The sequence below is a fragment of the Vipera ursinii genome (assembly GCF_947247035.1).
Source record: "Vipera ursinii genome assembly, chromosome: 2".
In the NCBI taxonomy this organism is placed as follows: Eukaryota; Metazoa; Chordata; class Lepidosauria; order Squamata; family Viperidae; genus Vipera; species Vipera ursinii.
In genome coordinates, this window is record NC_139513.1 from 231,634,524 (window position 1) to 231,651,980 (window position 17,457).

General features: G+C 41.7%; 1 protein-coding gene across 1 annotated transcript in view; it reads right to left on the reverse strand.

Moving 5' to 3' along the window:
- SLC28A3 (solute carrier family 28 member 3) overlaps window positions 1-17,457 on the reverse strand; it is a 66,873-nt gene that overhangs the window by 29,122 nt on the left and 20,294 nt on the right. Inside the window, exons 8-12 of the mRNA XM_083355867.1 lie at window positions 14,027-14,104; window positions 11,717-11,797; window positions 9,089-9,169; window positions 1,879-2,004; window positions 774-904 (exon numbers count right to left, since the gene is read on the reverse strand). Coding sequence (XP_083211993.1) covers window positions 774-904; window positions 1,879-2,004; window positions 9,089-9,169; window positions 11,717-11,797; window positions 14,027-14,104 — 497 coding nt within the window. The remainder of the gene's footprint in view (window positions 1-773; window positions 905-1,878; window positions 2,005-9,088; window positions 9,170-11,716; window positions 11,798-14,026; window positions 14,105-17,457) is intronic.

Below are 17,457 nucleotides of genomic sequence, written 5' to 3' on the forward strand. Positions count from 1 at the left end.
GGCCAGTTCTATTTTCCCTTATTTAAGTTCTTAGATCAGACATGTCAAACACGAGGCCCGGGGGCCAGATCCGGCCCATGAAGTGGTTTCATGTGGCCCACGAAGCCATCCTGGAAAAAGTGAGGGAACGGCCCCCACTACCTTGGCCCTGGCCCAGAGACCCTCCTTCTGCCAGAGACCCTCAGATCTGTTCCACTCCTGCCCAGGCACCCATTGGCACCCTTGATGCGAACGATGTAGAGCTGGCCACGCCCACCGAGTAGGCCATACGCACTCTAGCCACGCCCACCCAGTAGGCCATGCCCACCCAGACCACACCCACCTGGGCCCCTGAGGGTAACCGCAATGCTGATGCGGCCCTCAATGAAATTGAGTTTGACACCCCTGTCTTAGATTATGAGAGTTATGAGCATTAATTCTTTCTGATTGGTGCTTTGTGTTTTCAAATGGCTTTGTGAAAACTAGCAATTCAGTAGCTGCTCCTTTTTCTTCTTACAGGTGGGCACTAATGGGAATAAATTTGTTGATATTTGAGCCTCTGTCTGAGGTAGCAAGATCTCAATGGCATGGGAATCATGGCAATATTATCTAAGTAAGTTCTTTTCATTACAGATGACTTTGCTCATATCAATCAAAAGCGAATTTGTGTTCCCCAGTTATGTTTCTTCTAGTTTCAGTTAATTGAATTGTCCATAGATGGTCTCTATGGTTTTTCAAAGTGTTACTAAGTCCAGCAGCCATGAAAATATAACATGAACATATAAATTGCTTACCCCTTTTCCATTTTTGTATCCTGTTGGGCATTTATCTGGGGATTTTCAGTCTCAGGCCAGAAGAGTTTAGCAATAGCTAAAGCTGCCGGTGCTGACATCACAGAAGCAGTTAATAAATGGGAAGCTGAAACCTGCCAAATGAAAACAAATGATTTTTTTTTACATTAAAAGGTAAAGGTAAAGGTTCCCCCGCACATGCGTGCTAGTCGTTTCCAAATCTAGGGGCCGGTGCTCATCTCCGTTTCAAAGCCGAAGAGCCAGCGCTTGTCCGAGGACGTCTCCATGGTCATGTGGCCGGCATGACTAGACGCCAGAGGCGCACGGAACGCTGTTACCTTCCCACCATAGTGGTCCCTATTTTTCTACTTGCATTTTTACGTGCTTTCGAACTGCTAGGTTGGCAGAAGCTGGGACGAGTAGCAGGAGCTCACTCTGTTACGCGGCACTCGGGATTCGACCCGCCAAACTGCCGACCTTCTGATCGACAAGCTCAGCGTCCTAACCCACTGAGCCACCGTGTCCCCACTTTTTTACATTAGGACAGTGTTATTCAACCTCAGTGACTTCAAGTCAGTGTAGACTTTACTTCCCAGAATTTCCCAGTCAGCATGCTTTAGAGATGAGTTGAAAAAAAATGTTGTTTTACAAGCTGTAATAAAATATATTGGAATATTGGAATAATATGAATGCATCTCTTTTTCTCACTTATCTCTCTATAGCTTCATGTAAAACTGGAGGCCAACAGCATTTTAAAGAACAGGCAGGGTTTTGTACGAGAAAGGGGAATTTTAGCTGGAGAAAGAAGTCTAGAAAGCTCTGGAAATCATAGACATTAAAAGCAAATTCAGTGACCACAGTGTCAACTCTCAGTAGCGAAAAGACATCACCCTGATACAAGAGAGTGGTATCATTAGGTTTAGGGTAGCTTCAAGAAATGAGGAAATACAAAAAGAAAAGAAAGAAAGAAAAAGAAAGAAAGAAAGAGAAAGAAAAATCCCTAATGAGGCAAAACAGCTAATGAAAACGAATCATGTTTAACACCACAAACTCCTGACTACAAACAAGATAAAATAATCATTATCAATTACTGTGCTTCCATTCTTACCCCAAAGGAAATATATGCTCCTAAAACACTTCCAGCAATGGTGGCAAATCCCGCTGTCATGATAGCATGGAGTTCAGACTTGGTAACATAGGGCAGATACGGCTTTACCATGAGAGGAGACTCCGACTGCAAGGAAAAGAAATCAGGACCCACCTCAATCCACATCTTAGGAAATAAGAACTCTTGGATGCAAGTTTAGTCCAAAAGGAAAATGTTTACTAGGAAGGAATCGATTGTGGGAATACAAGATGGAATCTGAGAAAAGTTACATTTCAATCCTATATAAACCATTCCCATTCCAGTCCCTCCCCTCATCCATTTGGTCAGGCTGTCGTCAGTTGCTAGGTGTCAGGTCCTTCCATGGGAAAGGGAACTCTCCTTGGTTATTGCTTCCCTTTTCGGTTGTAAATGAAGACACAAACCAGATCTGTCTGTCCCCCTCCCTTCCCCCGTTAAAACATCCCCTGTTGTTTGAAAATCGCTTTAGTAACCATCCTCTCCCCCCCCCTCGGAGAGATGGCAGAATCCCCAGTAATAGCACGTTGTTCTACCTATACAATTATGAAATGTGATATAAATGGATTCTGACATTCGGCTCTCCTTTCAGAAAAAAGATGAGTCCATCTGTGGGGAAAGAAAACATATAAATGTTAGCCTGGTTTGTTTGGATATTCTGTATGAAACCTCTTAAGCAACTTGGGTGCTTTAACATGGAGTTTGTTAACCCACTCGTTTTCTGAGGAGGGGAGGTGTTTCCATGCCACTAAATATTGTATCGTTCCATGGTGTTTTCTGGAATCTAAGATTTCTTTCACTTCAAAATGTTGTTCTCCTTCCACCATGATGGGGGGTGGTGGTGGTGGGATTTTTTCTCGTAGTGGAGATTGTTGTTTTCTCTTTAATAGACTGCAGTGGAAGGTTGGGTGTATTTGTCTAAGATTTTTGGGTAGTTCTAATTCAACTGTTACTGGGTTTATGATTCTTTTAATTGGAAAGGGTCCAATATATTTTGGTCCTAGTTTTTTACAGGGTTGGAGTGATTTCAGGTATTTTGTGGATAAATATACCATCTCTCCTACCCTAAATGGTGTGGGATCGGTTCTTTTTTTGTCTGCCTGTGTCTTGTATGCTTTTCTGGCATCTTCCAACGCTTTCTTAATGATTGGCCATGTATTTTGTAATTGAGCAATCCATTCCTTCAGATCAGGGATAACCGGTTCTTTTGGGGTTAGTTCTGGTATTGGGTTGAAACTCTGGCCTGTAGCTACTTGAAAAGGAGTGTAACCTGTGCTTGAGTGGACTGCATTATTATATGCTACTTCTGCAAAAGGCAGTAGGTCTGTCCAGTCGGACTGCTGAAAATTAATATAGCATCTCAGATATTGTTCAAGTATATTATTAAGTCTTTCAGAAGCTCCGTCTGTCTGAGGATGGTGACTAGATGACAGTCCTTGGGTGGTTCCTAAGAGAGATAAAAATTCTTTCCAAAATGCCGACGTAAATTGCACCCCTCTGTCAGATATGATGCGTTGTGGTACCCCGTGCAATCTGTAAATATGCTGTACAAAAAGTTTTGCTAATGCTTTTGCAGTCGGGATTTTTTGGCAAGGTATGAAGTGTACTTGCTTAGAGAACAGATCTGTGACAGTCCAGACTACGGTGTTTCCATTACTTTCTGGCAGTTCTACGATAAACTCCATGGCTATTTCTTTCCATGGGGCTGAGGGGTTTGCCACTGGTTGTAACAGACCTGGCGGTTTCCCTTGCAGTCTTTTGGCCATCGCGCAAATTTGACAGCTACCCACATAGCTTTCTATGTCCTTTTTCATAGATGGCCACCAAAATTGCCTTTTAGTTAAGTGTAAGGTTTTTACAAAGCCAAAGTGTCCTGCTGATTTTGTATCATGGCACAGTTGCATGAAATTGATTCTCTGTGTGGCAGGTATATATAGCTTCTCCCCCACCCACGGCAGTCCATCTTTAATTGTGCACACATGTTTATTTTTCTGGAACCATTCATCACTTTCCAAAAATTTCCTGAATTCTATTCCAGTTTGGCTATCTACCTTCGGCTTCATTTTTTCTTGTGCCCTGGTGGTGACTGGTGCTGCCAGTTGTTGTTCCGGTACAAGTGGTTTAAAGTCAGTAACTCTTGTGCTGTTATATTGGGGCATGCGGGATAATGCATCTGCAAGGAAGTTCTTTCCCCCCGGTAAGTGTTTGAGAGTGAAATTGAATCGGTGAAAATGTTGGGACCAGCGGGCTTGCTTAGGAGTGAGCTTCCTGGGCGTTTTTAGTGCTTCCAAATTTTTGTGGTCTGTCCAGACCTGGAAAGGTATTTTATTTCCTTCTAAAAATTGGCGCCATGTTAGTAATGCCCACCTCAACGAGAATGCCTCTTTTTCCCATATTGGCCAGCGTTGTTCTGTTTCTGTGAGTTTTCTGGATGTGTATGCGCATGGTTGCAATGTCCCCCCATCATTTTCTTGTAATAGTACGGCTCCTACCGCTACATCACTCGCATCTGCCTGTATTACAAAAGGTTTGTCGGGATCTGGGTGTTTTAGGACAGGTTCAGCAGAAAAAATTCTCTTTAGCCTCTCAAATGCTGCTTGACATTCCATTGACCATTTCAGAGGCTGGCTGGGTTTCACGGGTGACCCCCCCTTCGTTTTCAACAAATTTGTGAGGGGCATGGCTATTTGGCCAAATGCGGGGATGAATTGGCGGTAGAAGTTTGCAAACCCCAGGAAACTTTGCAATTGCTTCCGTGTGCGGGGGGGTGCCCACTCTAGTACTGCCCTGACCTTCTCAGGGTCCATTTCAATGCCCTCTGGAGATATGCGATATCCCAGGTAGTCGATATTTTCCTGATGGAATTCACACTTCGATAATTTAGCATATAAGTGGGCAGCTCGCAACTTCTTCAGGACTGCTCTGACTAGTTTGATATGTTCCTCTTTGGTTTCTGTGAAGATAAGGATGTCATCGAGGTAAACCAGGACCCCCTTATATAGGTGCTCTCTCAGCACGTCATTAATTAATTGCATAAAGACTGCGGGGCCCCTTGCAGTCCGAATGGCAATACTTTGAATTGATAGCACCCCATTGGGCAGTTGAATGCAGTCTTCCATTCGTCTCCTTCCTTAATCCTAATACGGTAGTATGCTTCCCTCAGGTCTAGTTTGGTAAAAATCTTTCCTTTCGATAGGTGGGATAACATATCCTTCATTAGGGGAAGGGGGTACAGATTACATTCACTAATTGTGTTCAAATTTCTATAGTCCACAACCAAACGAAAGGACCCATCCTTCTTCTCCCTGAACAGAACCGGGGCGGCCACTTTGGGTTTGGCAGGCTCAATAAATCCTCTTTCTAAGTTTTTCTTTATGAATCTCTCCATTTCTGCCATTTCCCTTGGGCTCATGGCATACATCCTGGGTTTTGGGAGTTTTGCCCCAGGTTTGAATTCTATGGTGCAGTCTGTGGGGCGGTGGGGGGGAAGCTCATCTGCTCTTTCCTCACTGAAAACCTCAGCCAGGTCCCTGTATTCCTCCGGTATCTCTGGTAATCCCTTCTCTTTCCTCACTGCTGCTGTCTCCTCCCTCTGGGTTGGGGGGGGTGCTTTTGGAGTCTATGTTCTTCTGCCCCCCCTTTGGGAATTTGAGTTCTGCTGTCCTCCAGTTTATCCCGGGGTTCCATTTCTTCAGCCATTCCAGTCCTAGGATCATTGGGCATTCTATGCCTGGGGCCACTATAAACGTTATGTCCTCCTCATGGGGCCCCAGTGATAGGTGGATTGGTAAAGTGGCTAGGGTGGCTGGTCCTCCCCCTGCTATTGTCCCATCTAATTGACTAAAAGAGATTGGATGTTTTAGCCTCCTCACTGGGATGCTCAATCTCTCCACCAGCGTTGGGCTGATAAGGCAGCGGATGCACCCAGAGTCTATCAGAGCTTTTATTTTGGCTGCTTCAGGCATAGGGGAAGCTAATATAGTCACTGTCTTAAGTATGGGTGGAAGGGGTCCACTTACCAATGGTTCTCCCTCTGAGCTGTCTTCCGAGTTGTCCACCGTCCCTGCGGTGCAGGCCGGAGTCCAGTCCCAGTTCCTGGCAGGAATTGTGGACTCTACAGCCTCTGTCCCCTTCATGGAAGATTCTTTTGTGTTGCCTTGGGGCTTCCCCGGCTTCTTGGAGGATGATGCCTCTGGTTTTCGTGGGGGGGCTTTTGAATGACATTCTGCAGCACGGTGGCCCTCTCTCCCGCAGTTGAAGCAACTTGTTGATTTTTTGGCTGTGGCTGGTGGTTTTTCCCCCTCGCGTGTTTGCTCGGGTGGCAGGCGGCCCCATGGTTTTCCTCTGCGGTGTCTCTTCAGTAGGTCTATTTCCACTTCCTCCGCCAGGATGTACCAGTCGTCGAGGTGGGGTGGGTCTCCTCGAGGCAGGCAAGCATCATACAGGTCGTAGTTCAGACCGTCTTTGAAATGGCTAAGGAGGATGTCTTCTGGCCAGTTCAGCTTGCTGGCAATGGCTCGGAATTCTTGGGTATAATCAGCCACTGCTCGCCTGCCCTGCCTCACCGTTTTGATTCTCTCCCGGGCCTTACGGTCAGCCAAAGGATCCTCGAACCGTCGCCTCAAAGATGACATGAATCGGTTGAAGTCGTTGAGTTCTGGGGCATTGGAGTCATGCAAGTTCACCACCCAGTCTGCAGCCATCCCGTCCAGGGCAGATTGCACAATTCGGATGCGTGTTTTGTCACTGGGGATGTCCCGTCCATACTCTTCCATGTAGCTGAGGACTTGGGTTAGGAAAAATCCCAGTCGTGATGGCTCCCCCTTGAATTTGACTTCCAGGGGCAGGAGTTTTTGGCTGGAGCGTTGTCTGCGCCGTGGCCGGTATCGCTCCTCATCCTGGTCCCCATCTGTGGTTCTGGGGGGGGGGTGGGTACTGCTGAGGCAGCAATTCCTGTTCCATTGGATGGCCCCGGGGTTTCAGGTGTTGGATCCCCTCCGTTACCTTTCCAGTTGCGTCCCCAGGCGCTGCCTCGGTTGCGATTTTCAGCTCTCTCCTCCCTCAGTGAACTCAGGGTTGCTTTCATCAGATCAATGGCCTTTTCCAGGATCCGCTCCTCCTCGCTGGCGTGCAGGGAACTCTCCATCTCTTGCCTCCATTCTGGTTGGTGGTTACTACGCCTCAGGGTCTTTTCTCCCGAAGCCTTTTCCCACTCACTTTTCCTTCCAACGCCCATCGACCACCGGGGTTTTCGGTCGTACTGCTCCACCGCTTCTTCCCCGGGGGAATATGCTGCTTCAGCTTCCCATTGTCTCTGGGATTCCATTTGGGGGGAAGACTCCCCCTCCATGGGGCTTCCCTCCTCTCTTGCTTCGTCGCCAGACATTTGTATTTGTTGCAAAGTCCCCCGGTAAGGTTTTCCCTTCCAGGTTGACTCTTAAAGCAGATTCCGTCTACTGTCAGGACCCACCTCAATCCACATCTTAGGAAATAAGAACTCTTGGATGCAAGTTTAGTCCAAAAGGAAAATGTTTACTAGGAAGGAATCGATTGTGGGAATACAAGATGGAATCTGAGAAAAGTTACATTTCAATCCTATATAAACCATTCCCATTCCAGTCCCTCCCCTCATCCATTTGGTCAGGCTGTCGTCAGTTGCTAGGTGTCAGGTCCTTCCATGGGAAAGGGAACTCTCCTTGGTTTTATGGTTATTGCTTCCCTTTTCAGTTGTAAATGAAGACACAAACCAGATCTGTCTGTCCCCCTCCCTTCCCCCATTAAAACATCCCCTGTTGTTTGAAAATCGCTTTAGTAACCATCCTCTCCCCCCCCCTCGGAGAGATGGCAGAATTCCCAGTAATAGCACGTTGTTCTACCTATACAATTATGAAATGTGATATAAATGGATTCTGACAGTAAGTGGATTTTAGTTATGTCTTCCTCTTATATTTTAGAATGGTCCGTCAAGCCCCCATGCCACAGGTTATTGTCAGGTGCAAAGGATCAGGGCCAGATGTGAAGTTGCAGTACAGAAGATTTATTATTCAAACCTATTGACAAAAATGCAGTCAACTAACAATCAGCATTAAACTGGCACTAGATAAAGGTCAACAAATTCAAGGGGGGCTGGATTTGGGTCACTTGTGGCAACGTACGGACTCTTAACTGATGATGTGATGAACTCCAGCCCCCAGCTCTGCCTGCTTTTCTCCTACAGATATGATCCAGGACACCGGTCCCCAACCGTTCCAGCCCCGTGGACTGTCAGAGTGTGTGTGTGTGTGTGTGTGTGTGTGTGTGTGTGTGTGTGTGTGTGTGTGAAAGGGATGGTTTCATGCACAGACACTCTGCTCCTGCAAATGGAGCTTTCTGCTCTTGCCTGCTGCTTGCATGGCTTTGTTGCCCAGTTGATTGGGGGTTTGGAATCCCTGAATTCATGAAGCAAATTTTACATGGACGACAGCAAGGAGTTTTAATGCAAAGAATTAGAGATAAAGATCAGAATCTCGGAAACTTAATAGAATCCTCCAGCCCTCATTTATTAGTGTAAAAGAATACACTAATTAGTGTAAAGGAATACACTTGTAAAGGAAGAATCTTTTTGAACATTTTGAATATGTTCTTCCTTGGCTTTTTGCAGTTTGAACTGGGGTCATTCTTCTAGTTAAAAAATGGTCAAAAAATAGAATTGTATAGGCTTCTGTTTTAGGAGGAAATCTTGACAGAAAATATGTGCCTATTTTGGACACTGTTGCATGAATTTATGGTGTCCCTTCTCATATAATCTAATGCAAATCCAGATCTGAACGTTAGGCTAATGCAAAAGCATGAACCTGCAATGTTCTTGCATATCAGGCAGCATCTCTGCTCTAAGAGGGAATCAATAACCAATTTATCTTGCTTCTGAGCTTTCTGGAATCATGAGAAACAAACAAGAAAAGAAAAAAAAGAATGAGATGATTGTTAAAACTTACTCCCCCATGTAAGAATGTTTACTCTGCCAAGGCAATAAAATTGTTGACCTATTATTAGAAATACTGAACCTTCCTTCGTGTCTGGAATTAAAATATTTGTACTGCTTTGTCTCTTGGGAGTTGTGCAATGGCATTTTAAATGGATGATTTCCATGGCTGTTAATATCTACCCAGGTGTTTGTCCTCATCTATTAGCTTACTTCTCTATCTCACAAACTTACCATTCCCACAAATATATTGCCAGCTGCAACTAAAGATTCCACTGGACTTGTCTGTAAGGTAATTTGCATGATCCATCCAACCTATGAAAGTTACAATGCACAAAATTAATCTTTTGGCCATTTTCAAGCTGCTTCATGTACACAGAATACAACAAACAACTTTAACTGAGTTAAAGTACATGTGTAAACTCTGTAAGGAATTCTCCCATGTCAAAAATTTTCTTTAGGAGGCTCTTTGGAATACACCAAATATATGCCAATTTATTACAATACATGAATCCCTAGCTGAGTCAGGTCTGCCAGGGTAGAATCAATGCCAGGGACATCCATGCATATCTTGATTAGACAAAATGTTATAAACTGGAACATATCAAGCTGCTTTGAGCTTTTATAATAAATCTACAAATAAATCAGTTTAATCTGCTACATTGGCACAGGCTACATAAAGTCTAAATTATAGAATTCGCATAAGACTAACAGAGCTTGGATAGTGTAAGTTGTAGAGTTTATGAATACTCTGGCAGAATTACAGAATTACCTACATCTTCCAGTCTCTCCAGAAACCAGGAATTTCATCACAGCTGCATTGCAGGATCAGGCTAACATAATTCTACCGTTCTACTAATTCTACCAGCTTTTTCCCCCCTCTCCAACTTGTCCAAAAATGTAACTTACCAAACAAAAGGATGCAACTTTTAATAACCACAATCTTCCTATATTTGCTGAACAGTTTAGATAGCTGTTTGTCATTATATAGACTAAATGTTAAACTATTTTGACTGGAAGAATTTCAGAGAATAGAAAGCAATGAAATAGTAGATGAGGGAAGCTTTTAGTGTGGGAATGAAATCAAGGCATTTGGACAATCTAGTAGGCTTTTTATTTGGATAATTATACCATACAGACCTAAGGCAGCACTTAAAACAGAATCAACTCAAAGTTGAACCAGTGGCTTCATATTATCAAGATAAGATTTGAGAGATACGAAGGCCCTTCTTCTCCCCAGATTCTTTCTACAGCCCTCCAGCAATGTTTCTTTCAGTGAGAAGAGAGACAGGGAATCATGTAGGAAGGACATAATTGTTTCCAGTTCCCTTGCATGAGAATAATTCAACTTTTCTTTGGAGGAGGAGCCATAGATCCAGCCCCTGGGCTGGAATTTTGTACTGCAGGGCTAAGGCTGTAACAAGATGAAATCCTAGCATTGGTTCTAGAAGCTGATAAAGAGGTGGTGATATCCTGAAAAGATTGGTATTTATTCATAAAGTATCTGCTCTTTTATCTTACACATCTCATTCTTGTTTTATTGCAATTTGAAGTTTTATTGTGTCAGATGAAAGGAAGAAATTATATTCTAGAAGTGACAGTTAGTGATAGATTTTGTTTATATATTCAGACCTTCCCTGAAACATTCTTCAGACCAATGTTTCTTAACTTTGAGATGTATGGACTGCAACTCCCAGTCAGCATGCTGGTCAGTACAGATAATCTCCAACTCACAACACTTCATTTAGTGAAATTACAACAGCACTGAAAAAAGTGACTTATGACCAGTTTTCACATTTACAACCGTTGCAGCATCCCTGTGGTAACATAATCATACTTCAGATGCGTGGAAACTGCTTCATATTTATGACGGTTGCAGTGTCCCAGGGTCACGTGATCTCCTTTTGTAGCCTTCTGACAAGCAAAGTCAATGGGGAAGTCAGATTCACTTAACAACCGGGCTACTACATTAACAACTGCAGTGATTCGCTTAACAACTGTGGCAAGAAAGATCGCAAAATGGGACAAAACTCTCTTAACACTTAGCAACATAAATTTTGGGCTCAATTGTGGTTGTAAGTTGAGGACTATCTGCATGGGAAAATGGAATTTTACTTATTATCAGATTTCACAGACAATCGATCTACTCTTCCCTAAACTAAATCCCACATTTAATGTCTAGTTAATGGAAGAAGCTGCATAGACTCATCACTGTGAAGTAATTCCCTCTCTTATACATGCATGCATGTGCACACATGCGCCGCACACACACACATATACATACTCACCTGTGAGTCTCAAGTTTTGAATCCTAAGCCTTCCCTCTGACCTTAATCAATGATCATTCTTTGCTCAACCAATTGAAAGATACCTACTCAGATTTTTCACACTGGTTCTGTTTGATCTGAGGACCTCTGCTCCCACTTGTGCCAGCTTTATCCCTTATACCCACTCAATATACTGGGAGTCATGAGCTCAAGACATGTAGAATGCTTCAGGTTAAATAAAGTTATTTTACGATAGTTTACAAGGTGCATTAGATTTAGGGGGAAAGCGCTACATACTTTTTTAAAAAAAGAAAAAATTAAGAAAAATGATCTGTTCCATGTACTACATATGCTTTTATAATTATAATTTTATAACCATAGACAAATTGTAATTTTATAGCTGGAGATAAATTCCTTGTGTGTCCAATCACATGTGGCCAATAAAGAATTCTATTCTATTCTATTCTATTCTATTCTATTCTATTCTATTCTATTCTATTCTATTCTATTCTATTCTATTCTATTCTATTCTATTCTATTCTATTCTATTCTATTCTTATTGTGATGCTTCTCAAAGTACCCAGAGCACTGTTACCTTTTTAATAAGCCACTGCATGAATCCGACATGGTATAGCACAGACATCACTGTACTGAAGAAAATAATAATAGGCAGCACCTAGTCGAAGACAAAACATCTATTGTTAAAAACTGTTTCCAAGTTATCTAAATGCTTTCCTATGTTATAAAGTGGAAACAAATCAATTCTAAAATACTGTACCATCAATCTTGTAATCAAAGACTTAACAATTTGTCAGTGTTCATAGGCCGAAATAAATTAAAATAATAGATTCCAGAAGCATGCTTGTCTTGCCAAGATGCCTGGAGAAGGAACTTCCCACACAAAACAGCAGCTATGCTTTATTTCTTTAAAAAAACAACATGATTTAAATTGAAACTTTTAAAGAAGATAAAAACCAATCAGAATTAATATGACATAAGGAGGAAAAGAAGAAGAAATAAAAGAGAAAGCAAAAAGTACAAGAAAAGAATTTTTTTTTGAAAAGTAGAAAAGAAAAAAGGACTTTCAATATTCTTCACAGCAATTATAAATATTACAATTGTATTTTGAACTCTCCCTCTCAAGACACATCATAATATTCTTCTTTCTAGAAATATCAAAGCCATAAATCACAAGTTTATTTTTTTTATTTTTATGCAAAAGGAAATGAAAGGTGGATTTGCTGAGATTAAAAAAAAGACATGAAAGAAGTTACAAGTTTGAAGAATCTGTAGGGCAACTGGGTGCAGATTTAAGAGAAATCACTGCAAAGTGGAAGTTTGGGAAAGTAAAACAGAAGTTTTAAATAGAGAACTGGAGAAAGATTTGGACAATCTGGCATTACTGGAACTGAGAGAAAAAGAAATATGCTGAAGATTTAGAGTAATTTGGAAGAAATATTACTACAAAAAATTGATTTAAAACCAGAAATCTTTCTATTAGGGATTATTAACGATAATCTCAGTAAAGCATCTCTCTACTTATTAGTACATATCTTAACCGCAGCAAGACTGGCATATGCCCAAAAATGGAAAATAAAGGAAACACCCACTGAAGAAGAAATAATAGATAAAATTTTATCCTGCGCTGAAATGGACAGGTTAACCCTAGAGATCAAAAATAAGAACAAAATGGAGTATTATGAAATTTGGCAAAATTTGTACAATTGGTTAGAGTTAAGGAGGATCGCTGAGATGACCATTGTTCGATTGGTTGATAATGTAAGGATTTCTCATTAGCACCTATATAATGGATACAACTGAAAGATATGTAAATATAATGCTGAGGACTGAATGACAGTTTACTAAAAAAATCGACAGATGTTATATGTACAGTTTGTTATACTCTGTCCTGTTATAGACTGTATTTTAAGTTTTTGTTATTTCTTTCTGTAACATAAGTTAATACTAATAGTAGTGTTGTAGCTAGGGAAGTTGAATCATGTCCACTTTTTGTTTTTAAATGTATATTTAATAAAATTTTCTAAAAAAAGAGATTTAGAGTAATTTCAGAACAAGAAGAAGATATTAGAAAAAAAGATTGCTAAATTGGTGTCTAATAATTTTCTGTATTAAGCAGAAGATGATACCAAGACAGAGATTCATGAGTTCTATGGGATTAATACACTCTGTAATTAAGTTATGTTCCAAGAGACATCCTTATGCACTTTGTCAGGAAGAAGACAGAGGTAAAATTTTACAGCAGCATTTTAACACTGGATTGAAAATTGGTAATACAGATGTAATTGTACTTAAAGGAAATCCCAATCAGAATACTATACAAGACAAAAAGTATTTTTTTCTGACAGAAAAACAGAAGAAAATTCCATTTAGATGGAGTAAGTAGGAAAGAGTGATTTCTTCTTTTAAGCAACAGAGAGTTCATATTGAACTCTGTGCAGAAAACAAGAGGTTTTTGGATTTATTCTGGAAAAAAATACAATATATTTCATTTGAGGATATACAAATGGAAATGACAATGTCAGATGATGCCATAACAGTAATAAGACATTGAAGAGAGTTCCATGTTGGGCAGGGAAGACTTTTTCTAAAAACTTGGCCTCACTATTGATTGTAAATGCTTAACATGAAATGTAAATGGGGCAAATGCTCCTCAAAAGAAAAAAAATTACTTTGGTCAGCATATCATAGGACTTCAGACAATGTCAAATAATACTTCTCTCATCAAAGAACTGGCTGAAACTGACTGGTACTTTAAGCAAGAATATTTCTTTTAGGGAAATATTGTACATACAAAATGTTCTGTGCTTTACTGATTCATTTAGTAAACTTACCCACTATAACTTGGTCAGTGTAAGCCAGGCTCAACAAAACAATGCCTATTTACCTTGAAGGCGAAGAAGTGATCGGTATATTTTTCACCAAACACAAATTTAGCACCAGCATCGGTATATCCCAAGAAAATCTTAAAGGGGAGAAAGAGGAAGAATAAGTTGTTTTAAGGAGAAAAAAACCCCACCACCTCAATTATTCTAATCTAATTTTTTAAAGACTCGTATTTCTCAAGTATTCAATATTACAGGTTTAAATGTTCAAGTAGTGACTTGTATGACTCACTAGGTGAGGTCAATTGAAAATAAGAACTAGTGAATCATGAACTCTTGGATCAAGGGGAAGTCAAGGTAGTCTTGAAAGACTTAAATCAAGGTAAAGGAAGTATAAGTTCCTCTTTGATTTAAGACATTGTCAAAAGCTGGATGTGAGGCACCCCACCACACAGGTAACTTTCTGTTCTTAAGTGGAAATTAAGATTGCTGTCTCATTTTCATTTTCATACAGACCACTCACTGCATAAATACAAATCCCAGGACTGAAAGACAAACTTTTCAGAGTTTCAAGTTAAGCAGAACAATGAGCACTGTGGGAGTGGCAGTATCTTTCTTCTTCCTGGTTCTTCGGCTGCTGATCTAGCTTCGTTTGTCATCACACAGGATTAGTATCTCTGCACCCCACACTTCTAATGCTACAAGGAATTCTAATTGCATCCTCCTGCCAAACCCAAGATAAGAGGTAAAAAGAAATGTTGCTAGGTCTCAAGGAAATTCAGAGATTTGTGTTTGTGACTGATCTGTGGTCACAGCCCATGTATTCTGCAATTTCACAAAGGGATCTTCGAAACGCCGCCTCAAGGATGCCATGAACCGGTTGAAATCGTTGAGTTCTGGGGCGTTGAAGTCATGTAGGTTCACCACCCAGTCTGTAGCCGGTCCGTCCAGGGTGGATTGCACAATTCGGATGCGGGTTTTGTCACTGGGGATGTCCCGTCTGTATTCTTCCATATAGCTAAGGACTTGGGTTAAGAAAAACCCCAATTGTGATGGCTCCCCCTTGAATTTTGTTTCCAGGGGCGGGAGTCTTTGACTGGAGCATTGTCTGTACTGTGGACGGTCTCTCTCCTCATCCTGCTCCCTGTCTGTGGTTCTGGGGTGGGTGGGTACTGCTGAGGCAGCGACTCCCATTCCGTTGGATGGCCCCAGGGTTTCAGGTGCTGGATCCCCTCCGTTACCTCTCCAGTTGCGGCCCCAGGCGCTGCCTCGGTTGCATTTTTCAGCTCTCTCCTCCCTTAGTGAACTCAGGGTTGCTTTCATCAGATCAATGGCTTTTTCCAGGATCTGCTCCTCCTCACTGGCGTGCAGGGAGCTCTCCATCTCTTGCCTCCATTCCGGCTGGTGGTCGCTCCGTCTCAGGGTCACTTCACCCAATGCCTTTTCCCACTCATTTTTCCTTCCAATGCCCATCGACCACCGGGGTTTTCGGTTGTGCTGCTCCACTGCTTCTTCCCCGGGGAAATATGCCGCTTCAGTTTCCCATTGTCTCTGGGATTCCATTCAGGGGGAAGACTCCCTCTCCATGGGGCTTCCCTCCTCTCTTGCTTCATCACCAGACATAATATTTGTTGCAAAGTCCCCCGGTAAGGTTTCTCCCTTCCAGGCTGACTTTCAGTGCAAGTCCTGTCTACTGTCAGGACCCACCCCAATCCACGTCTTAGGAAAACAAAAACTCTTGGAGTCAGTTCTAGTCCAAAAGGAATCTTTTACTAGGACATGCTTGGTTGTGGGAATACAAGACAGGACTTAGTATTGTTTTACAAATTGAAATTTTATAAAGGGTACCCGGTTCAACCCCCCTTCCCTCAATCCTATTGGTCAGCCCCCATCCTTCTCCTTCGTGTCATCACTTTTGTGGGAAAAAAAGGAACATCCAATCTTTATGGTTATTGCCTTCTTCCTCTCCAGAATTAAAAGAAGACACAAGCCAGATGCCTTCTTCTCTAACCCTCCTTTTTGTTCCCCCCAGTTCAAAAGGTTCCCTTGGCCTTTGAAATAACCTAAGGCAGGCTGAATCCACATGCACTCCTCCTTCCTCGGGAGATGGCAGAATCCATGGGGGGGGGAATAATGTTTTAAACATACATTTATGAATGTGATATAAATGGATTCTGACATCAATACATTATTCTAGAATAATTATTTCTGGGACTTAAAACTAAGGGAGGTACATATAAATGCTGCAGCGTTCTTCTATAATAAAAATGTGAACCCTCAAACTAATTCTGAATTTCCAAAACTAGCCAAAACTAACAAGGAAACATGCCTGTTTAATAATGACCTCGGTGAAATAAAACTTGGAGACCTTATAATTCTAACCTTTGGAGGTGTTAATGGCAAAAACATTTTATAAATTGTGCAGATAAATGCAAATCTGCAAGGGAAACATTTTGGGATTGTTTAGAAACAAAGGGCACTTCCATAAGGAGAGACTTGGGAAATGTATTTATTTATTTGTCAATCACATTTCTTAACCCCCTCTCTCCCTCAGAGAGGGGCCCTGGGTGGTTTTCCAATGACAGTAGAAGAATATTTATTTTATTTATTTTATTTATTTTAATCCCATTTATATCCCGCCCTTCTCCGAAGACTCAGGGCAGCTTACAATTTAAGCACAAATCAATGTGCTTAGCAATAGCCTTCATTCTATGTATATGCCTGCTTATTAGGGCTTTCGGGGCCCCCCAAGCGGCATTATTACAAAGTCAGTTTATTGCCCCCAACAATCTGGGTCCTCATTTTACCTACCTCGGAAGGATGGAAGGCTGAGTTAACCTTGAGCCTGGTGGGATGCGAACCTGCAATAATTGCAGGCAGCTGGTGTTACTTAAGGAGGCATTAGCCCACTGCGCCACCAAGGCTCCTTAAAAGGAAAGGCTGTATTTAGAAATGCTTCACTGACAGTTACAGGTGCTACTTGTATTGACATGGAGAAGAGGAAGAAAATTATGTGGTTGTATCTTGCTACATTGCAACAGAATTGTAATATCGTATGCTAAAATGATTAAGACTTTCCCCTTCTCTTAGGTACCCCATTTCTAGCAGAATGGTTATGAAAGACGAAAATTTGGAAGGCAACGGATTGTGACAAACTGCATGAACCAGCCCATTTAAATAGTTAATGTATGTTATTTGCCTGCAGAAGTCCACTACCAAATTATGATTTCAAAAGATGCAGAACTTAGTCCCAAAGGGAGGCCACTAGACTTTCTTGTTTTTCTTTGCAGATGTTTCACTTCTCATCCAAGAAGCTTCTTCAGCTCTGACTGGATGAAGGGGAATGGAAGGATTTATATTAAGGAATATAAATCTTTCCATTCCCTACCATCCAACCAGAGCTTCTTGGATGAGAAGCAAAAATTCTTCTAAGAAAAAACAAGAAAGTCCAGTTGCCTCCTGAAAAAGCACCTTTGGGACAACCATGACCTGG